General features: G+C 52.4%; 2 protein-coding genes across 2 annotated transcripts; both read left to right on the top strand.

Moving 5' to 3' along the window:
• The first annotated feature begins 1,473 nt into the window (after nt 1–1,473).
• On the top strand, nt 1,474–7,305 carry CDSN (corneodesmosin). Its single transcript, XM_032270769.1, has 2 exons — nt 1,474–2,038; nt 4,825–7,305. Exons 1-2 carry the CDS (start codon nt 1,954–1,956, stop codon nt 6,372–6,374), a joined length of 1,635 nt encoding a protein of 544 aa, XP_032126660.1. The 5' UTR covers nt 1,474–1,953; the 3' UTR covers nt 6,375–7,305.
• A 2,711-nt stretch (nt 7,306–10,016) lies between these two features.
• On the top strand, nt 10,017–11,332 carry CUNH6orf15 (chromosome unknown C6orf15 homolog). The gene is made up of 2 exons (XM_032270770.1): nt 10,017–10,125; nt 10,325–11,332. Exons 1-2 carry the CDS (start codon nt 10,059–10,061, stop codon nt 11,167–11,169), a joined length of 912 nt encoding a protein of 303 aa, XP_032126661.1. The 5' UTR covers nt 10,017–10,058; the 3' UTR covers nt 11,170–11,332.
• Nucleotides 11,333–16,925: the final 5,593 nt, after the last annotated feature.

Genomic DNA, 16,925 nt, shown 5'->3' on the forward strand with positions numbered 1-16,925 from the left:
AGCGTTGGCTGGGCTGGAGATTCAGGAAAGGGAGTCTGGGCTGTGGGGGTGAACCTGCCCTATGTGTTTCCCCAGTGGAAGGAGGAGAACAGGAGCACCTGCAGGGCTTCGTTTGCTGGGCTTCCTGCTGGGGGCTGCACCCTTTGTCCCATTTAACCTTTCTCATAATTTCCCATCTGAAAAAAGCCTTGCGAGGTATTATTTAAAATATCCCCATTTTACAGATGAGGAAATGGAAGTTCAGAAAGGTTTGATGAGCCCAAAGCCAAGAGTTTAGCTGGGACTTGAACCCACGTCATCTTGATTCTGAAGCCAATGTTTTTTGTTCGGTTGTTTTTCCCAAGGCATCAGCCCCCTTCAGGGGACCCTGTCCTATCGCTTCCTCTCTCCACGGCTCCCTCAGCCCCCCTTTTCTCCCACTCCCATTTTGAGTGTCACCAGCAAGTCAAGAGCAAGACCAGATGGTAGCCACTAGCTGCACGTGGCCAACCACATCATTACAATTAATTAAAATTAAAACTCCAATTCTTTGGTGGCTACCATATCGGACAGCACAGACAAGAAACATTTCCATCCTCCTGCTGGTCTGGACTTAAAGGCCAGTCAGGAGGTAGAGAGAATGGGAGAGGCCAGCCAAAGGGCCTCAGGGACAGAGCTGCCTTTGTGAGGAGATGAGGAGGTTTTGGAAGTGACTTTGGGTGAGGAGAGCAGGGTGTCTGAGGCCTGGGGGAGGAGAGGACAGCTTGCTGGACTCCCAGGCACCTCCCTCCGATACTGATACTCTGGCAATACTAGTGAGCAATTAATTGGCTGGGGCGGGGCCAGGCCCAGAGCAGGAGGAAAGCAAACGCAATGGAGGAGGAGCCACCACCCTCTCAGCAGATGGCAGGGCCTGGGTCCTGCTGGCCTCCTTTCTTCCTTTGAGGACCCAGGAGCCTGTGTGGCCCTCCTTGACCTGCCCAGAGCTGGTTGCTGCTTCCTGCTCACTCATCCAGCCCAGGGCCAGCGGGTGGGCTACAGGGCCACCACCTTCCCAATTAGCCTTCTTAGCCTCTTGCTCACCCTTGAGGTCTGGGTCACCAGCCATGGGGAGAGGCTGTGAATGGCCTGTGAGTAACCAAGACCCAGCTATGACGGAGGTCATCAGCCCGGGCCTCTCCCCTGGCTGAGCCCTGGCTCCCAGCACCGCTCCCCACCCCCCTACCCTCCGCACCATGCTGTCCCCAGAAGGCCCAGAAGCGACAGGTCAGGGAGTTGGTTTTGGGAATACAATGCCCCATTTCTGAGAGGGAGAAGACTCCCCCGGTGATGGAACACGTAACAGGTGTATGGCTGGCCTGGTACTTGGGCAGTGGTGGGCGGGGGAGGCTGGGGGGTGGGGCAGGAGTCATTCGAAGGAGGAAAGTGGAGGTGGAGTGATGGGGTCCCAAGGAAGAAGCAGATCGGGGGCTGTGAATGGGACCTCATTGGGGTTCGGCGGTGGGGCTGGAGCAGGCACTCAACTAAGTGTGGAAGAAAAGGCTGAAACGCCCATGTCTGTGAGTGGAGGGCAGATGGGGAGACAGGCCAAGCTGGGTAGGGAGGAGAGGGAAGGAGCCAGGCGGCTGGGTTCCGTGGCAAGAGTGGCCGCCCCAGAGTGGGTGGCCGTGGGGCAGAGCGCCTGGTTCCAGGTTAGGCAATGAGGAGCCCAGGCCAGGCCTGTCAGGTGGCAGGATCGTTAGGGCCCCGTGGCCATGGGTACCCCACACTGCAGCCACTGCTGCTGCTGAGTAGGCAGATGCACTGGGCTGATTACCATGCTCCTCCCGGCCACACCAATTTCCCCGGGGCTCCCTCCCCCTCCACCCCTCCTGCCCTCCCCACAGTGACTCCTGCCCAGGGAATGTCCAGCTCTGGCATAAAGGACCCGGGTGTCCTCGAGCTGCCGTCAGTTAGGAGGCTGTGCAGTCCGAGATGGGCTCGTCTCGGGCACCCTGGATGGGGCGTGTGGGCGGGCACGGGATGATGGCACTGCTGCTGGCTGGTCTCCTCCTGCCAGGTAGGAGGCTTGGGGCCCTGGGAGCAGGAGGGAGATGGGAGGGTGAGTCTGGGAGAGGACTCAGCAAAGGGTACGGGCAGGGGCTCTGGAATCTGCCTTTTGAGTCTGGGGGTCGCTCCTCACTGCCTTGTCACCTCAGGTAAGTTACTTAAAACTTCCTAAGCCTGTTTCTGAAACTCTAAAGTGGGGTTAATAATAACACCTAGCACTAGCCTGTGTCTCTCAAATTAAATAATGTATGTGACATGTGCTTTGAAAATTCTAGAGGTTTACATAAATGTTAGTGGTGGTGATTTTTATTATGAGAATAGTACAAGATAATGATTGGACATTTAGTAGTAATAATAACTGTTACATTTTGAGAGGCTTTTTATGTGCCAGACTCTGTTTAAAGCACAATTTGGATTATATATTGGCACCTTTTTTTTGTTTGTTTGAGATGGAGTCTCAATCTGTCTCCCAGGCTGGAGTACAGTGCACTCAGCTCACTGCAACCTCCACTTCCCAGGTTAAAGCGGTTCTTGTGCCTCAGCCTCCCGAGTAGCTGAGACTACAGGTTCCCACCACCATAACCGGCTAATTTTTTTTGTATTTTTAGTAGAGACAGGGTTTCACCATGTTGGTCAGGCTGGTCTCGAACTCCTGACCTCAAGTGATCCTCTCGCCTCGGCCTCCCAAAGTGCTGGTATTACAGGTAGGAGCCACCATGCCCAGCCTATGTTAGCACTTCTGATCATTACAAGAATGGTATGAAAGAAAATTTGCTATTTCCACACTACAGATGGGGATACTGAGGCTTGGCGAGGTTAGGAAACCAGCGCAAGACCATGCATTAGGAAGCAGTAAAGCCAAGACTCCAACCCAGGCCAGGCGACCACTGAACCTGTGTTGTTGGCCACCGGGTACTTACAGCCCTTGAGAAATTTCTATGACCTTACCATGGCCTGGTGGGTGGTTGGTGTCTGAGGGAATAGAGAGAGAGGCAATCCTTTGTGGATTCATGCAGAGGACTGAAGGGAATTGCCACAGCTGGGGTTTGGCATGGTGGTACATGCAAATAATTTCTTTTTGAGGAGAGAACAGAGACATCACAGATGATGGAAGTCTGGTTGGTGGAGGGATCAGGATGAGTGGCAGTAATAAAGCATGATGTATAATGCTTTATGCTTTCTAAAACATCATCCGGCGGGGTGTGGTGGCTCCCGCCTATAATCCCAACACTTTGGGAGGCCAAGGCGGGTGGATCACCTGAGGTCAGGGGTTCGAGACCAGCCTGGCCAACATGGTGAAACCCCATCTCTACTAAAAATACAAAAAATTAGCCGAGTGTGGTGGTAGGCACCTGTGGTCCCAGCTACTTGGGAGGCTGAGGCAAGAGAATCCCTTGCACCCAGGAGGCGGAGGTTACAGTGAGTTGAGACTCTGCCAAGGCAACAAGAGCAAAACTCCATCTCAAAAAAAAAGAAAAAAGAAAAAAGAAAAAAAATCTTCCATATGGATGCTCTCATTTAGTATACATAGTAATGCTGTGGGAGGGCAGGGCAAATTTGGCTCCTCTGAATGCATAACTAAAGCTCAGGGAGGTTCAGTAACTTGCTGGTATGTGGCTCTGTCTGTGACTCATGGGACCTGGAGGGGCTGGGGTAGGCAGAAGGAATGCGAGTGAAAGAGTCGTAGAGGAAGGATGGGGTAAGTTGGGCCTAGGGGTTTGAGCAAAGGCAAGGAAGGGTAAGGAGAGATACAGTCCCACATCCCCGAGGGAAGTCAAAGCAGCAGAAGTCAGATGAGGGGCTGAATGGAGGCAGGTGGGCTCAGGGAGGGAAGCTGATGGTGGCCAGGGGCCTCAGAGGCTCTCGGGGTTTCGTCCTGGTTGCCTGGGCTGGGCCAGGGAAAGCAGGGCTGGCTCAGGGTGCGGTGTCCTGCCACACTGGTACCAGCAGGTTCTGAAGCAACAGGTGGTGACCCCACATCCTGGCTCCCACCCAGCTTTACTGGCAATGGCCAGTACTGGGATGGGAAATAGGGTTTCCATTCCTGACCAAAGCCTGGGATCTCACAAAGAAGCTGGTGACCAAATCTTAGTCCTCGAGGGCTCTTTCCTTTAATTCGGTAGCTCTGCCCCCAGGCTTCTTTTTCCAGTGTCTCCTGCTATATTTTTCTCCACTTCTCAGCCCTCCATTGTTTTGCCTTTTGTCTTCTCCTTCCCTTTGGTCCCCCCATCTGGGCCAGGATTTTTCCCTAAGAATTTATGCCTGCACTTCTCAGAGCCATAGTTTCCCCAGTTCTCTGTCTCTTCAGGGCCCTTTCTTTTAGACCTACTTGTTCCTGCCACTTCTCCATTCCTTCTTCTTTTTAAAAAATTTTTAATTAAAAAACAAAATAGAGACGGGATTTTACTATGTTGCCCAGGCTGGTCTCGAACTCTGGGGCTCATGCAATCCTCCCACCCTGGCCTCCCAAAGTGCTAGGATTACAGGGATGAGCCACTGTGCCCAGCTCCCTCTTATCTTCAATGTATTCCTTTGAGGTCCCCCACTTTGGCATCTAATTTTCTATTTTTCTGGTTGGTGTTTGCCCACCCTTCCCAAACAATGGAACTGCCTTTATTCGGTCACCTCAATATCCTTTAGAGACGATAACCAGTTCTCCCTTCTTTCTCCCTCCCCAAACTCTCCCTGGGCTCCTCTTGGGAGAAATCCGAGAGGCAGATGACAGAGCTGGGGCTGAGGGATGAGGGAGGAAGCCAAGGCTCCCTGGCCCTTACTGACCACTCCTTTCCTCCCCAGGGACCTTGGCTAAGAGCATTGCCACCTTCTCAGACCCCTGTAAGGACCCCACACGTATCACCTCCCCTAACGACCCGTGCCTCACTGGAAAGGGTGACTCCAGTGGCTTCACCAGCTACAGTGGCTCCAGCAGTTCTGACAGCTCCATTTCCAGCGCCAGTGGCTCTAGTAGTGGCTCCAGTGGTGGCTCCAGTGGTGGCTCCAGCGGATCCCGCGTCGTCCAGAGTGGTTCTTCCGGATCTTTTAAGCCAGGAACGGGGTATTCCCAGACCAGCTACTCCTCTGGATCTGCCTCTAGTCTACAAGGCGCACTCGGGTCCTCCCAGCCGGGCAGCAGCGGCTCCTCCTCCGGAAGCAGCGGCTCTCACGCCGGAAGCAGCGGCTCTCACTCCGGAAGCAGCAGCTCTCACTCCGGAAGCAGCAGCTCTCATTCGTGGAGTAGCAGCTCTCATTCGAGCAGCGGCAGCTCGCATTTAGTCAGCAGCACCTACCAAGTAGGGAATGGTTCTGCTCTGCCAACCAACAGCGATTCTTTCCGCATAATGAGACCTCCCCAGACCTCTGGGGCGTACATCAGTGGCCAAAGTGTCAGCTCCAACCTGCGTCCCTGTAGTTCGGACATCCCCGACTCTCCTTGCAGTGGAGGGCGCGTAGTCACGAAGGACTCCAGCCCCTACATCTCCAGCTCCCACTCTGTGTCAGGGGGTCAGAGGCCCGTGGTGGTGGTGGTGGAGCAGCACGGTTCTGGTGGCCCCGGAGTGGTTCCAGGTGCCCCCTGTAGCAATGGTGGCCTTCCAGGCAAGCCCTGCCCCCCAATCACCTCTGTAGACAAATCCTACGGTGGCTACGAGGTGGTGGGTGGCTCATCTGACAGTTATCTGGTTCCAGGCATGACCTACAATAAGGGGAAAATCTACCCTGTGGGCTACTTCACCAAAGATAACCCTGTGAGAGGCTCTCCATCGGCCCCATCCTTTGCAGCTGGGCCCCCCATCTCTGAGGGCAAATACTTCTCCAGCAACCCCATCATCCCCAGCCAGTCGGGAGCTTCCTCGGCCATTGTGTTCCAGCCAGTGGGCACTGGTGGGGTGCAGCTCTGTGGAGGTGGCTCCACAGGCTCCAAGGCACCTTGCTCTTCCTCCAGTTCTCAAGTCCACATCAGTTCTAGCGTTTCCAGCAGCTCCGGTTCACCCTACCATCCCTGCGGCAGTGCTTCCCAGAGCCCCTGCTCCCCACCAGGCACCGGCTCCTTCGGCAGCAGCTCCAGCTCCCAATCCAGTGCCAAAATCATCCTTCAGCCTTGTGGCAGCAAGTCCAGCTCTTCTGGCCACCCTTGCATGTCTGTCTCCTCGGTGACACTGACTGGGGGTCCCGATGGCTCTCCCCATCCTGATCCCTCCGCTGGTGCCAAGCCCTGTGGCTCCAGCAGTGCTGGAAAGATCCCCTGCCGCTCCATCCGGGATATCCTAGCCCAAGTGAAGCCTCTGGGGCCCCAGCTAGCTGACCCTGAAGTTTTCCTACCCCAGGGAGAGTTACTCGACAGCCCATAAGTCAGCATTTGCATGTGTGCATGCCTGGGGCACACACAAGCACATACATTGTATCTTATTTGGGAGAAGTCCAGTGCCCAGGGGTAGGGTTAGCTCAGTTTCCCTCCTCTTTCCCAAAAGAGTGGCTCTGCTTCCTCCACTATACCAAGGTGGCAGACTCTCATCACCCCTTCCTCCTTCCTCTTCCTAATATTGTAGATTCAAAGCTCCTCTCCGATACCCTCCTACTGTTTAGATTCCCATTCCACTGCAGTGCCTCCTCAGCCAGATAACCACCCCTTACAATTCCCCCTGCTATGTCTTTGAAATGATCCATTGAGTAACCCCCGCCCCCAACAGCTTCTCAACTGGGAAACCCCTGAAATGCTCCCAAAGCACCTCTGACACCTGGAAAAACTCTGCCTTCCTCTTCCTCTTTACCAAATAAAGCAAAGTCAAACCATCATCTGGAAACAGTGGTCACTTTTCACTGACCTCTCTTCAACATCTGGTCAACTCACCCAATATAACACTGGGCTCTCGCTTCCAGTTTCACCCCACCCTCCATTACAGAGCTCACCACGCCCTTCTACATCACCATCCTCAACACACCCATCGCCTCTTAAGTCCCTTATCTCAGCCCCTTCCCTCAGTGCTCAGATGCTTCCCTGGGTGAGGGAGACACTGGGGCACCCACAGAGGTTGGAGCAGGCTCCCTGCTCTCTCTGGATCCTGGACAGATGATCCTGGCTCAGTAAACTGTGGGGACTAGGTGCAGACTTTTTGCCTTCTTGGAGTCCTGGGTCTCCTCTGAGAGCCTGGGTCGTGCTCCTCCTGCACCTCTAGAGGTCTCTGTATCCCTAGTTTTCCTTCAAAAGAGGGCCGTATTTCTCCTCTGCCTTCCAGCTCCTCCCTCAGAGGAGGAAGACAATAAATATTTGTTGAACTGAAAGCAGAGATTGCCTGGTCTCCCAGATCCTTCCTCCATTTCCCTCCTCTCTCATTGCTCCAGGAAATCCATTCTCTTCCCATTCCTCATTCACCATGGGGTCCCCCCTCCCCTTATTTAGGGCCCTTAGTGCTTCCTCTCGCTCCCCTCCCCACCCAAGCTCCTTTTCTTCCACCATTAGGGTGCCTCACCTTGCAGACGCCATCCTCTCTGGGAGTCGCGAGTCTCAATTTCCTGGGTTTCTGGGACACCTGGAAGCTTGGGAAGGCTGAGACACAACAACTCCAACCAGATTCCTGTCAACTGAGTAGAAGCCCAGGTGGGCGTTGCTCCTGGAGTTGGGGGTGGAGAGAGTAAAGGACTGAGAGGATGGAAGCGGGGCAGGGAGTGTAGCCAGCAGGGTGACTCACTGGCCTACATAAAGAGGCCCGCCCGCAGCACAGCAGAGCCTGCAGTGTCCTCTCCATCTTCACAATCCCTGCTCTGCTGGGGTCCAGAGTGAGAGTGGGAGCAACATGGCTCTCAGATGAGGGCTGAGAGGGCGGAGCGGCCTCTATCGGAGAAGAGAGAGAATGTGGAGACCGTGGTGAGGTTCATGCGACTTAAGTCCTGAGACGGGCAGGGAGAGGCTAAGGCTGACAAAGTTCCCGCATCCCAAGGAGGCCTGTGCTTGTCCCTGTAGGAGCCCCACCCTCCACCCCCAGCACAGGCCACCTCTCAGAGCCTCTGCTTGGCTCCAAAGGAATTCACCCCTACTCTCCACTTAACCCATTCTCTCTTATCAGGATGGTGCTGTCTGGTCCTGAGCTTAGAACTGTTGAAACTACAAGTCTGGAATCAGCAGAAATGTATCACATCGACAAGAAAGGAATCGAATCACCCTTGGTCCAGCGTCTGGGCCTTGATCTGCAGCCAATGGCAGGAATCGAGGTCCTCAGATACTTCATGGATGGGAATCACAGGGAGGGTAGGCCCTCTGATGTGGTGATTCCTCGAGTCTCCTGCTGTGCTCCAAATTAAAAGCTTGTGTACAATTCATGTAGGTCACCCAAAAAGGATTTGGGCTCCACCCACTGCCAGTTCTGGAGAGGAACTCTTCACTCCTGCAGTGGTTAAGCCAGCAGGGGGCTGGGGAGGAGGACACGACAGTAGAATCAGCCAGCAGCTCATGCTTAGACCGCAGGCAGCCGGGGAAGTCTACTCTTGGGGCCTCCCAGAAGCAATGGAGAGAACAAAGGCATTGCATTTTTATAAAACACATTTCAAACGTATTTAAAAGTCAACAAACAGTTAATGAAGCTCTACATTCCCATCACCCAGCTTCAACAATGATCAAGTCCTGGCCATTTGGCAGCAGCATTTAAAGGCCTTTCTCCGGATCACGAGGTCAATAGTTCAAGACCAGCCTGAACAACATGGTGAAACCCCGTCTCTACTAAAAATACAAAAATTAGCTGGGTGTGGTGGCGCGTGCCTGTAATCCCAGCTACTCAGGAGGCTGAGGCAGGAGAATGGCTTGAACCCAGGAGGTGGAGGTTGCAGTGAGCCGAGATTGCACCACTGCACTCTAACCTGGGTGACAGAGTGAGACTCTGTCTCAATAAATAAATAAATAAATAAAGGTCCTCCTCTACTCTTACTTGGAAATAACCACTTTCTCCCAGTGTGTCTTATGTACTATGGCACATCTGGCCACCTGTGGCAGGCAGAACGATGTCTCCAACCCTAACACCATCAAAGATGTTCACATCCTAATCCCTGGAACCTGGGAATTAGGCTACATGACAAAGGGAAGTTAAGGTTTCTGATGGATTAAGGTTGCTAGTCACTTGACCTTAAAAAGATTATCATGGATTATCCAGGTGGGTCTGGTGTAGTCGCTGAGTCCCTTAATGTGGACGTGGGAGGCAGAACAGGAAGTCTGAGTGACACAGTATCAGAACTGGCTGATTTTGGCTTTGGAGATGGAGGAAGGGGACCATGAGCCAAAGAACACAGGTAGCCTCTAGAAGGTGAAAAAGCAGGGAAAGGGATTCTCCCTGGAGGCCCCCAGAAAGAAGCACAGCCCTGCTGACACCTTGGTTCTGAACCACTGCAACCTATTTTGGACTTCTGATCTCCAAAACTGTGAAGTTTAATAAAGCCATGTTGTTGTGAGCCATTCCGTTCATGGTGATTTGTCACTGCAGCAGCAGGAGTCCACCGGCATCTCATAAGGATGGATCCAGCCCCATTTCCCCAGCTAGATCCAGGGTCTCATCTAGGAGCAGCTCCTCCGATGGGGCCACTTCTGCACCCCAGAGCCTCCTGCAGGTGGGGGCTGAGGTGAAGGAGATGTGAGGATGCACAAGAAAGGGGTGCTGGGAGTGGACAATCTGGACACCAAAGAGAACCACGTGTTTCTGTTGCTGAGAGTGGCAATTAAGAGAGTGGGACCCCAGGGTGGAGGTCCCTGTGTGGAGGGAAGCAGGGTGAGGGAGGCTGGCAAGCAAGCATGAGCTGTGAGCCTGGACACCTGGGCCAAGAAGGGGCAAGGAGCTCAAGGAAAGGCGCCAGGGCGGGAGACACCCAGCTTCCTCCCGGACATTCATTCAAGTGGCACCTGTTGCCACAGACCGCATTAGGAATGAGGGTGGAATGTGGAGGTTTATTGTCTCCACAACCACTAGCCCAGCCTGTTTCTGCTGTCCCCCACCCCGCTACCAGGATAAAGGCTGGCTGTCTTGGGGCTGAGGGAGACGCGGGTGCTGAGCAGGATGCAGGGCCGCGTGGCAGGGAGCTGTGCTCCTCTGGGCCTGCTCCTGGTCTGTCTTCATCTCCCAGGTACGCAGTCCACGCCTGACCCTTGGGCAGGAGGCACTGGAGGTCCCCCAGGAAACCGGAGTTAAGGGAAGAAATAAAGGCAGGAGGGTACACATTTGGGTCCCTGAGGGAAAAGGAAGAATAGGCACAGGGGAAGCAAAGGGAATCAGGGAATCCAGGAAGGGAGACCATTGGTTGCTTTATCTTCTCTTTCCCTCAGGCCTCTTTGCCCGGAGCATCGGTGTCGTGGAGGAGAAAGTTTCCCAAAACTTGGGGACCAGCTTGCCTCGGCTTGGGCAGCCTTCCTTGACTGGCCCTTCTAACTCTGAACATCCTCAGCCCTCCCTGGACCCTAGGTCTAATGATTTGGCAAGGGGTCCTCTGAAGCTCAGCGCGCCTCCACCTGACGGCTTGCCCCCTGCAGGAGGCTCTAGGGTGCAGAGGTGGCCTCCATCCCGGGGGCTGCCTGCCGTGGATTCCTGGCCCCCCGAGGATCCTTGGCTGATGATGGCTGCTGCGGCTGAGGATCACCGAGGGGAAGTGCTGCCTGAAGAACTCTCTTACCTGTCCAGTGTCGCGGCCCTCCCTCCAGGCAGTGGCCCTTTGCCTGCGGAGTCCTCTGCCGACACCACAGACCCCTCATCCAAGGCTTTAGTCCTCTACCAGGACTCAGAGTCCAGACGACTGCCCCCTTCTAATCTGCTGGGAGCAGGGGGAAAAATCCTTTCCCAACGCCCTTTCCGGTCTTTTATCCACAGGCTTCTGCCTGGTCACCCCTGGGGGACCCTGAATCCCAGTGTGTCCTGGGGAGGTGGAGGCCCTGGGACTGGTTGGGGAACGAGGCCCATGCCACACCCTGGGGGAATCTGGGACATCAATAATCAACCCCCAGGTACCAGCTGGGGAAATATTAATCGGTATCCAGGAGGCAGCTGGGGAACTATTCATCTACACCCGGGTATCAATCATCCATTTCCTCCTGGAGTTCTCCGGCCTCCTGGCTCTTCTTGGAACATCCCAGCCGGCTTCCCTAATCCTCCAAGCCCTGGGTTGCAGTGGGGCTAGAGCATGACAGAGGAAAACCCAACATTGGGAGTTAGAGAAGGGAGTCCTTCTCCCGTCCCTGCTGTGTGGCTCAATCCAGGCCCTGTCAGCGTGTTTCCAGCATTATCCCCACTTTTCACCGCCTCCCCTGCTCATCTCCAATAAAATAAAAGCACTTATGGAATTTGCTTCTCCTCGGTGTCTTTGTTTCTGGGCATAAGCTGAAGTGAGTCTGTCCATTCCCATTTTCTAGCCATCCCCATGTCCCTCCAGGGGCCCCTGCAGATGCTCTCTTGCTATCCCATCCTTTGTAGAGGATCAACACCTGGGTGATCCCAGGTGGAGCCTCACAGTCTCACCTCAGGCAGATGGGAGACTGTCCCAGAACTGTGCTGGAATCTGAAAGGGGGAGGAGGGACAGCAGGACTGATCGACACGGCACCTACAGCAGGGGGAAGGGTGAGGTCCCTGAAGGCAGCTCCAGGACCAGGTGGACAGAATTCCTTGCAATTCACTGAAACAGAAAGCCAAGTCACAATGTCTACGCTTCACTTGTCTTTTCTTCCCCGGAAAGTCACGCTTCTTGGAAGTGGAAGATGCATTGATCTCCTCCCTTACATGCACCATTTAGCACATTGTGTCCAAGAGAACCACAGACTTTGAACATTTGCTGAGTAAACAGCAGACCTCAATAAAGGAAAAGACAAAGGGAGAAAGAAAAGGGAGAAAAAACCTTGAAGCCTGCAATCCCACCTGGGGCATTTGATACTTTTATTACCAAGCGATGACACAGTCTCATCCTTTGGTCACATTATTGTCTTGCCTGCTCTCCCTTTGGTTTTCCCACGAGCTCAGCATCCTCACACAGGAGTTGGAGTGAGGGCAGTGAAGGGTCAGGCTACAAACGCGCAGACGAAGTTAGCAGGTGTGGGTGGGAGGTGGTTTGGTTCTGGATTCTCTTTTCCCTGTGCCGCGCCTGCGGTGGTCCAGGTGTATGTACTCTCCATCCAGCCAGGTCCCTGGGAATTGGACAGCTTGTGGGAGGGGAGAAGGGAGTAGGAAAAACACCAGAACTCAAGGGATAGGGAGCTGCCTGCCTGCCTGAGTGGGAGACGGGCGTTTCCAGAGAAGATGCACAGTCCCAGCATCTGCCATAAGGTTCCACCCTGCACTGAGAAGTCCCTCCCAGAACACCTTTCCCAGAGCCCACCTTCCCCATCACCAGCCACACTCCCTTCCCCATCACCTCAACCTCTTCACCTGATTCTTTTCCCACCTTGGACTCTCTTGGTTTCTCCCTGCCCTAGGGTGAGGGGTGTCATGCCTGTTTTCAGCACCTGCCTCTTCCACAGCCCAAGGTCATTCTCTCTAGCCTGGAGTCTCTTTTCTCTCTGTCACTCCTCCTGGTTGCCTCCTCTCCGTAGTCATTCCTATTCGCACATTTACACTTTGTCCACAGTCCCCTGCTCTGTTCCCCAGACTCACTAGAGCATAAGCACCACGAGGACAGGGGCTTTGTCTTTTTTGTTCACGGCTGCACCCCCAGCACCAAGAACAGGGTCTGGACCAGGGCAGGCACTAAGCCGGCACTGAAGGGATGGCGGATCCTGTCTCTCTCTGTCTCTCCCCCTCTCTCCTCTCTCTTCTTCCACTCAATTCCCGAGCCACATGGCTGCACGCAGAGTCTAATCTACACTCCTAGGTAGACTGTGGGCCTCCCAGAGCCTCCCTGACATTTCTCACGAACCTCATGAGCCCTTCTCAGCCCCAAAATGCTCTGTGCATTTCATTGTTTAATCTTCATTACTCTCTGTGAGGAAGGTATTATAAGATTTTTGCCACTGGGTGCGGTGGTTCACACCTGTAATCCCAGCACTTTAGAAGGCTGAGGCGGGCAGATTACCTGAGGTCAGGCATTTGAGACCAGCCTAGCCCAACATGGTAAAACCTTGTCTCTACTAAAAATACAAAAATTAGCCAGATATGGTGGTGGGTGCCTGTAATCCCAGCTACTCAGCAGGCTGAGGGAGGAGAATCACTTGAACCCAGGATTTCGACTTTGCAGTGAGCCGAGATCACGCTACTGCACTCCAGCCTGGGCAACAGAGTAAGACTCCATCTTAAAAAAAAAAAAATGTTTACAGATGGAGGAACTAAGACTTAGAGGGATTAAGCAACTCACACAGGGTTACAAGTGACAGAGGTGGTGACTCAAACCTCATTTTTCTCATTATCTGTTCAGGGAGTGTTCAAGTACAATATGCAATTAACAGAAATAACAATGAACTTTTATCATATTTACATATGGGCCAGGTTCTGGACAAGGTGCTTCCATACACATCCTTCCAGCAAATCCTCACAAGAACCCCATTGGGTGGGCCCTCCTGGGCCTACTGCACAGGGGAGACACTGAGGCCCAGAGAGGCAACACCGAGCCAGGGTGGTAAAGTTCATCTGACGCTCAGGTGCTGGTGCTCAGGAAAGACAGGCTGCAACAGTAGAACATCCCTGGGGATGTGTCCAGTCCCCTCAGCGTGGTCTTTGGCTTAAGGTTAGTGGTTGCTTTAAAGAGGTGGAACTGAGCATGGTGGCTAACTCCTGTAATTTCAGCACTGAGGTAGGAGGATTACTTGAGCCCAGGTGTTCTAGACCAGCCTGGGCAACGTAGGGAGACCTCCTCTCTACAAATAGTAATTAAAAAATTAGCTTGTGCACTTAAAAAAAAAATAAGAATAGGCATGGTGGCTCATGCCTGTAATCCCAGCACTTCAGAAGGCTGAGGCAGGTGGAGATCAGCCTGGCCAACATGATGAAACCCCGTCTCCACTAAAAATACAAAAATAAGCCAGGCATGGTGGTGCATGCCTATAGTCCTAGCTACAGGGGAGACTGAGGCATGAGAATTGCTTGAACCTGGAAGGTGGAGGTTGCAGTGAACTGAGATTGTGCCTCTGCACTCCAGCCTGGGAGACAGAGCGAGACTCTGTCTCAAAAATAATCATCATAAGAGCAAAAATAAACTAAAAAATTAAATATTAGGTTGGCATGGTGGTGTGCCTGTGGTCCCAGCTACTTGGGAGGCTGAGGTGGGAGGATAACCTGAGCCTGAGAGGTTGAGGCTGCAGTAAGCCATGATCATTCCCCTGCACTCTAGCCTGGGTGATAGAGCAAGACACTCAAAAAAGAAAAAAAAAAAAAAAAAAAAAAGCCGGGTGCGGTGGCCCACACCAGTACTTTGGGAGGCCGAGGCGGGTGGGTCATCTGAGGTCAGGAGTTCGAGACCAGCCTGGCCAACATGGTGAAACCCTGTCTCTACTAAAAATATAAAAATTAGCCTGGCTTGGTGGCATGTGTCTGTAATCCCAGCTACTTGGGAGGCTGAAGCAGAATTGCTTGAACCTGGGAGGTGGAAGTTGCAGTGAGCTGACATTCTGCCACTGCACTCCAGCCTGGGTGACAAAAAGGAAACTCTGTCTCAGAAAAGAAAAACCCAAAAACCAAACAACAACAGCTACAACAAAAAGAGAGGGAGCATTTTCAGTAATCTGTGATATAAGAAAGGTCCTAATATTTGCAACAGGGACTCCTGCTGGCCTTCTGATGTTTACAATTTTATTAGTGGTTAATTGGTGGAAGTGGTGGCTGGCGTAGCAGGGCTCATTCATTTCTCCTGTCCTAGGAAGGGACTCATCTAGAAGTTAGGAGACCAAGTTTCTCCTCCTGCCATGCAACCCTCTGTACTAGGTCACCTTAGACAAGTCATTGACCTCTTTGGACCTTTGTTTTTCTCAGCCTCCCTCACAGGTTTTAGGAAGTGTAGGTAAGATAATGACACGGTGCCTAAGAGACTGGAAAACCCTGAGCCATCATAAGGGATGGATCCTAATGCACCACACTGTCCCAGTGAGGCGGTCCCGGCAGGACCACAGGATAGTTCCACATCCCACAGAGGAAGGCTGGTCCGGTGCAGTGGCTGTAGTTGACATCGCAGTTGACTGATAAGGTTGATGTGATGCTTTGGACTTGGAATTACACTTCAGAGAATGACTCCAAGGTCAAGAGGAAGAGTTGAATTGGCTTCTCATTTAAATGCTTCATACTGCAAACAAACTGCATTCACTCAGTCACTTGTCAATAAAAAAGACAGTTTACACACACACACACACACACACACACACACACAGTTGAGTGATAATAATAATAGTTTCCTTTACGTATTTACCATGAACTAAATGTTACAGGGTTATTTATTTCAATTCTCACAATTCTAAGATGTACTTACTCTTTTTCTTTTCTTTTCTTTCTTTCTTTTTTCTTTATTTTTATTTTAAAGATGGGGTTTCACCATGTTGGTCAGGCTGGTCTTGAACTCCTGACCTCAGGTGATCTGCCCGCCTTGGCCTCCAAAGTGCTTGGATTACAGGCATGAGCCACCACGCCTGGCCTCTTTCTTTTTTCTTTTTCTTTTTCTTTTTTTTTTTTTTTTTTTTTTGAGACAGGGTCTTGCTCTGTCACCAGGCTGGAGTGCAGTGGAATAATCTCAGTTCACTGCAACCTCCAGCTCCCTGGTTCAAGTGATCCTCCTGCCTCAGCCTCCTGAGTAGCTGGGATTACAACTAATTTTTGTATTTTTTAGTAGAGAAAGGGTTTCACCATGTTGGCCAGGATGGTCTCGATCTCCTGGCCTCGTGATCCGCCCATCTCAGCCTTCCAAAGTGCTGCATTTACAGGTGTGAGCCACTGCGCTCGGCCAGAGGGTGGTTTCTTTAGCACCTCTTCCTCTGTCCCTCCTTTCTCTGAATTCTGGGTTTAAACCACTCCCTGGCTACTCAAGACCATGATCCCTCTCACCTCACCTAGTTAAAACCCACTTCCCCTGAGTCTTTCTGTCTACTATGACATTGTCATATGATGGATTCAGCAGAACTAACTCTGTTCTTGATTAATAGGTACAAAGATGATGAGTCTAGGAAGATAAAACCCATCTAGTATGTTAGTGACCCCTTAAATATCTGTCTCCTGCCTTCAAACTCAGGTGCCCCCCCTCTTTTCCTGGGACACCCTCTCAGTGTCTAAAGGATGTTAAGGGATTCCTACTTAATGTAATTTTGTTTATCTTATGAATTTATTAAACAGCATTTAAGCATTAAATAATATTCTTCTATATATACTATTACACAACTAATACATATAAATTTATGGATTTAATAATCCAAACTGACTGGGTGCGGTGGCTCACGCCTGTAATCCCAGCATCTGGGGAGGCTGAGGCGGGAGGGGCACTTGAGCCCAGGAGTCTGAGACCAGCCTGGGCAACATAAGGAGACCATATCTCTACAAAAGAGAGAGAAAAAAAGGACAGGCAGTCTAGGACACAGGGACTGGAATTCCTAGACAACTCGAGCTGGGCTGGACTTACAGCCAGTGGACTAGGGTGACACTTGACCTAGGGAGAGGCCAGCTGGCATGGCTACAAGAGGGCTTGTGCCACCCCTTCTCCAAACCCAGGCAGTGCAGCTCCTAGCAACAAAAGCTACTCCTTCCCTCTGCTTAAGGAGAGGTAAGCAATGGATAAAGAGGACTTGGCCTTAGCTCAGCCACAGTAGGATAGGGCACCCGGCGGAGTCACGAGGGCCCCATTCCAGGCCCTACCTCCCAGATGACATTTTTAGACACACCTGGGCCAAAAGGGAAGTTGCTGCCTTGAAGAGAAGGGCCCAGTCCTGGCGGGATCCATCACCTGCTGACTCTTTAGTTTTGCCCTTAGGCCCTGAATA

The sequence above is a fragment of the Sapajus apella genome, unplaced genomic scaffold, assembly GCF_009761245.1.
Source record: "Sapajus apella isolate SASKATOON/1434 unplaced genomic scaffold, GSC_monkey_1.0 scaffold216, whole genome shotgun sequence".
Classification (NCBI taxonomy): domain Eukaryota; kingdom Metazoa; phylum Chordata; class Mammalia; order Primates; family Cebidae; genus Sapajus; species Sapajus apella.

What these genes read in the sequence shown, in the direction of transcription:
- CDSN (XM_032270769.1), top strand. Translation starts at nt 1,954, where the DNA reads ATGGGCTCGTCTCGGGCACCCTGGATGGGGCGTGTGGGCGGGCACGGG. An exon ending in GGCTGGTCTCCTCCTGCCAG is followed by an intron (nt 2,039 to 4,824) that starts GTAGGAGGCTTG and finishes TTTCCTCCCCAG; the next exon opens with GGACCTTGGCTAAGAGCATT.
- CUNH6orf15 (XM_032270770.1), top strand. Translation starts at nt 10,059, where the DNA reads ATGCAGGGCCGCGTGGCAGGGAGCTGTGCTCCTCTGGGCCTGCTCCTG. An exon ending in GGTCTGTCTTCATCTCCCAG is followed by an intron (nt 10,126 to 10,324) that starts GTACGCAGTCCA and finishes TCTTTCCCTCAG; the next exon opens with GCCTCTTTGCCCGGAGCATC.